The sequence below is a fragment of the Neurospora tetrasperma genome (assembly GCF_000213175.1).
Source record: "Neurospora tetrasperma FGSC 2508 unplaced genomic scaffold NEUTE1scaffold_3, whole genome shotgun sequence".
Classification (NCBI taxonomy): domain Eukaryota; kingdom Fungi; phylum Ascomycota; class Sordariomycetes; order Sordariales; family Sordariaceae; genus Neurospora; species Neurospora tetrasperma.
The window spans coordinates 647277-652851 of record NW_009799101.1 but is presented as its reverse complement, the minus strand read 5'-3'; the positions used below and the strand labels follow the sequence as shown (position 1 = coordinate 652851).

General features: G+C 34.1%; 2 protein-coding genes across 2 annotated transcripts; one reads left to right on the top strand and one right to left on the bottom strand.

Annotated features, from left to right (window-relative positions):
- Positions 1–254: 254 nt before the first annotated feature.
- NEUTE1DRAFT_43464 (uncharacterized protein) lies at positions 255–551 on the top strand (the record flags this gene model as incomplete). Its single annotated transcript, XM_009852053.1, has 1 exon — positions 255–551. A coding segment is annotated over one exon (297 nt), but the record flags the coding sequence as incomplete, so codon positions are not given.
- Positions 552–3048: 2497 nt separating this feature from the next.
- NEUTE1DRAFT_109624 (uncharacterized protein) lies at positions 3049–4648 on the bottom strand (the record flags this gene model as incomplete). Its single annotated transcript, XM_009852202.1, has 10 exons — positions 3049–3060; positions 3099–3296; positions 3478–3508; positions 3539–3608; positions 4064–4086; positions 4149–4196; positions 4262–4273; positions 4354–4402; positions 4446–4452; positions 4616–4648. The coding sequence occupies 10 exons, from the start codon at positions 4646–4648 to the stop codon at positions 3049–3051; spliced, it is 483 nt and encodes a 160-aa protein (XP_009850504.1).
- Between the last annotated feature and the right edge of the window lie 927 nt (positions 4649–5575).

The window sequence follows — 5575 nt, the reverse complement described above, 5'->3', positions numbered from 1 at the left end:
AGGATTCTAATCTTCCTAACTAAAATATTATTAACGAATAATATCCTTATAGTAATATATTAATTATATTTATTAAATTTAATTAGTATACTAGGCCTTCTTACTTCCCTAACTAAGAAGATTAAGATCGTTTCTATAATATTGTCCCTATTTTTTAAATTAAGCGAGAATTTAGATTTTACCGAAATATACAATATACGAGATTACAATTTCCTTTGGTTATTATATATATTATTATAATTTATAAAGTATAAGGTTCTACTCTTAATATAGCTATACTAGATATTTTAAAGAGGGATTTTCAAACTAGATATATATATATATTATATAATAAAGTTAAAACTTTACAAGGCTTTATATTTAATACCCCTTTCAATTTGAATGCTCTATATATAATATCTAACTATATATTTATTATAATAGCAACTAATGAAGTAAGAAGGGTACTAAAGAAGCTCCCAATCCTAAATATATATGTAAATACTAATATTCCGGCTACCCAACATTACCACTTCCGGTCCAATACTAACTTACAAATATTATTCAGGTAGTATATATTCTACTTTATAAATATATATATAATTATAACTGATTTTCTAAGGTGTACTTTCCTTTATATTTAATAGTATTTATATTACTCTTTCTGTTTTATTTCTTATATTATCAAGTAATATCTTATTTCTCTCTCTCTCCGTCTCCCTCTCCCTCTCTCCCTCTCGCATTTAACTTTTTCATTACTTTTATCAATTATTAACCATTACCTATCAATTATATTAATTATCTTCGAAGACGATAATCAACAATTCGAACAACGCATTAATAATATATTGTAAGAAGAAGAAAAATACTATAATTTAATCGCTATTAAACGCTAATATACTATTACTATTAAAATTTAGGTTAGTACTAAAATAGTATTACCTATTAAAAATAAGCTTCTTCGTAAAAAGAAGACTACTACTACCCCTAGCCTTTCTCTCCCCATCCGTTCAAAATAGTATAATACCCTTATTATTAATTATAATTCAGATTATTCTAACTCGGAATTTAGGTAGCTGAATCTCATTGCCGGCTTTAAAAAAAAAAAGAAAAAAAAGAAAACAAAAAAAAAAAAGAAAGAAGTTCAGCTCGACTTATTCCGTATACCCTAATCGAATACCTTATAGTATACCCTTTTTCAAAGTAACCGTTAACGGTACCGAAAGATAGTACGTTTTATAGCGGTTTTTTATCTCCTATTCCCCCGGATAATAGATACCTATAACGGATAAAATTAGAAGATAAGGAGGATTTGAGAAACGTTAGTAGTATATATTTAAGCATTTATACGAAAAACTAGTCACTAGCAAGGAGTTGAATGCGAGAGCTCTCTAGAACTTACACTCGTAGCGGCTACGGACGTTTTATACAAACCGCTATACTACGGGCGTCCCTATAGTACCCCGGGGGGGGGGGTGGGTAATAGTAGGGTAGTTGGAAGTAAACTATATAGGCTAATTGGAGCGTTCTGGGGGTATTTACTAGTTTATAGGCAAGATAATAGAAAGTCTCGTAGAAAGAGTCCGATCTAGTAATGTTTTGGCTAGTATTATACCCCTAAGTACGAGTTCGAGTTGCCAAGAACCTTCGGTGCTTCCCGTCTTGGCATTTCTTGGCATATGGATTCTACTGGCTTACGTAATGTAGATCCAAAGCACGCTTCAATATACACCGGGCATTGCTTGAGCTGAGGATCCAGCATCGCACCGGTGTCTGAAAACTATTTTAATATAAAACTCTATAAATTAACATCCAATATTATACTTATAGTAGGCAGCTAAAATATTGAATTTTTACTTAGAGTAATCCAGCCTTACATTTATAGTAGGCCGCCAAATTGTTGAGTTTTTACTTGGAGTAATCCAGCCTTGCATTTATAATAGGCTACCAAATTATTCAGTTTTTATTTAGAATAATCCAGTTTTACATTTATTGTAGGCCGCCTAATTATTCAGTTTTTACTTAGAGTAATCCAGCCTTACATTTATAGTAGGCTACCAAATTATTAAGTTTTTACTTAGAATAATCCAGCCTTATATTTATAGTAGGCCGCCTAATTATTCAGTTTTTACTTAGAGTAATCCAGCTTTGCATTTATAGTAAGCCGCCAAATTATTGAGTTTTAACTTGGAGTAATCCAGCTCTAGACCTCAATAACAGCTGCGCTTCAGTAAATTCTACCGGGCTACCCGGAAGACGATGTTACGTCTTATAGCGGTCTTATATCTCTTATTCTCCTGTTACTCAGACTATTCTCTTGAATAAGTAAGATTAGAAGATAAAAAGCACTTAAGACATATTAGCAGTATATATTTAATATTTATATAAAATATAAATCATTAGTAGGGAGTTAAATACATAAACTATTTAGATTTATATTAATAGCAGCTATAGACGTCTTATGTAAACTATTATATCATAAGTATCTCTATAGTACCTTAGAGGTGGCTAGTAATAGTAAAGGTTATTAAGGTTCTCTATATATAATAATTAGAGCGTTCCGAACTAATTTGCAATATATAAATAGATTATTTAGGGTTATTGTTGGTGGGTTCCTGGCATTCACTGGGCACAGCCCAGTCCCCACTCTGTGCCCTGCCTAGACCGCATCACATCTAGCCTTCCAGACCCCGCCAGTCTCCCTCTCTCTCTCTCTCCATAGTATACTCAATCAATCGTATCCAACCGCTTGATCTCGTTGGTGATCTCACAGTAATAATAACTCTTATAGCGGAAGGGTTAAATTTAACAATATTTTAGCTAATATTCCACCCCTAAACGGGAGTTAGGGTACTAGCAAACGCTAAGCAACTTTCTGCTTTAGTAAAACTTTTGCCGGTATTTGATTGGGTGTAGTTACGGGAAGGCTGAGTGAGCCCCGCTTTATTAATAATGAATATAATATTAGATTTCCGAACGGGAGTATTATTTCAAAAGGGGGGTAGTATTACAGGCATTACTACTATATTCCTATATATAAATAGAGGGTACTACAGTATATTAGTATAGTTAGTTGTATAGCTGCCTGAGTGTAGTATAGCAGTCACGTATATACGTACTGTAGTCCGTGTACTGAATCCACAGCGTGCCCTACTCGTCAGGTCTACAAAATCGACCGTCTGACTAGTGGGCGAGCCACTAGTCAGGGACAGCGATTCGTACATGAACAGCGATTCGTACCGCGGGAGCGACTTGTATAGGCTAGGAAAAACCCTTGGCACCAAAGTCGCCTGCGCTAAGCCGGTTAGCGGGTCTACCTGCATATGCATATGGTTTAGATCCATTCTACCCCTCCGAGCTAAATATCCGATGCATGCACACTATATACCGTTTTGGTACAAGAATCCGGTACGAATCGCTGTTCATGTACGAATCGCTGTCCCTGACTAGTGGCTCGCCCACTAGTCAGACGGTCGATTTTGTAGACCTGACGAGTACATAGTTCTCGTGCGCGCACAGGATTCTCTTCCTGTTCCTCGTACAATAATTAAAGTCTTACCTTAGTACTTGCTCGCGCCCCGTAACAGTTTGGTTACAGTATAGAGGTACCGTACCGTAGCGGTATAGTACTAGTATGGTATCTACGAGTACTACTATAGTTGGGAGCAAAAGCTGGGAGCAAAAGTTAAACCCCTATATTAGGTACCTTGCACGGACTACTACAGCGAATATAACGGGTCTGCTAGAGTATTGTACAGCGAGCAGTCGTATGTGGTTGAAATATTATATTTGATAAAAAGAGTAAGGGAAGACTATATTAGAAGGGTATAGTTAAAAGAAGGTTTTATAATCGGGCGTACGGGCCAAGCAAATACGTAAATTAGCCAATTAGAAAGCTTGTATCCCTATCAATAAAGTACGAACCCGGCTTAGCAAAACCAGACTAATTCCTCGGGCGCTAATCTTAGATATTACCCCCCTACTCCCCCTTAGAAAGCTCACCCTACCGCACTAGAAAGCACTCTACTAAACATATGAAGAATAATTAAAATCTACTATAACCGCTCCCTATTAAATTACCTACCTAAATAAGTACGAATAATAATACTAAACAAGAAAAATATTTCCATTTAAACTCCTAAATAAATGCTATACAACTACCTACTTACTACCCGAATCGGTAGACCTTACGGGTACCCACCCTTACAAAACTATTCCTAATATATATGAGCCAAAATTCAATTAGGGCTTTAAATTTTACTTATCCGGAGACCTTTCTTACTGTATAATAAATCTATACCTAATTAATGATTATTATTCAGTAGATTCGCTACGCCTCTCGCTAGAAGTAACTTTAATAATCCTTATACTTACGAAATATAATTTTTATTCCTTCTTATAATTGTATTATAAATAAATATTACTAAAGCGATTAAGTAGTAAAGAGTATTATATAGTAGTCTTACTATATTTCTAATTAGTAGAAAGTATATTTAGTAAGTTATTAAAGGTTCCTCCTTTTAAACACAGCGGCGTTCCCTTACTCTCAGTATTATTGGGCGACTCTTAGTTCGAATTTTCCTCCTCCTCCAAATTGTCGTTACTATAGCCGTCTAAACCCCTACCGGGTTATAACCGGACTATATTCATCTTGAAAATCCGAGGGCATTTCTTAAACTAGTATAACCTATTACTATAGTTAATATATTTACCTTCCTTCCTCTATTTACTCTTTTACTTTTAAGACGGCGATAATATAGAGGAATTTATTATTAAAAATATTAATAGAAGTATCTATAGGATTAGTATTATCCTTAATTAGGTACCTTAATAAGATAAGGAAAGTATTATTATTAAAACTATAAAGGTAGTCTAATAATCAGGAATACTACTTAAATACGTCGATTCTTTCTAAAAATCGTTACTTCTAATCGTTATTCAAAATAGTAATAAGCTGCCTAGTTTTAACTACTTTTAATTAAGAATTAGTACAAACGCAATAAAGTAGTTCCTTAAAGTAGGTAAGGAAAATTATTATTAATTCGCCTAACTTTTAATAAAGTTGGTAGAATTTTGAATTCATTCCTTTTGCTATATTAGGGTCCCTATATATAAGTTTAAACTTTTTAATAAACTCTTAGGGAGATTGTAGCGTAGCAGTAAAAGTAATAAGTAGCTTCTTAATAGCGGGCGATAAGTAAGAGAGTAGGTAATAGAACTACGCTTCTAAATTGCTAATAGCGTGGCTATTTATATACAATTTTACTTATGCGTTTAAAACCTAGGTATTAAATTCTTTTTTACTCACTAAAAATTTTTGGAATAGGGGACGATTAATTTAGATTATAACGATTTAAGACTAGCGAATTCGGCTGGTACGGATTTAAAGGTAGTACCGAACTATTATAAATATTTTTAGGGGTTTTGAAATTAGGGGATCGTTAGTACTATTATCGAGAGGGATGGGGGTCCGGGCAGTGAGACGGATTAGCCAGTAAGAATGTTTATTGTAGGATGGGGGAGGCTCTTTGGCCGTACTTACGAGAGAACGGTAACGGTATTAATTTAAAAAGAGGGTTAAATATAATATAATAGG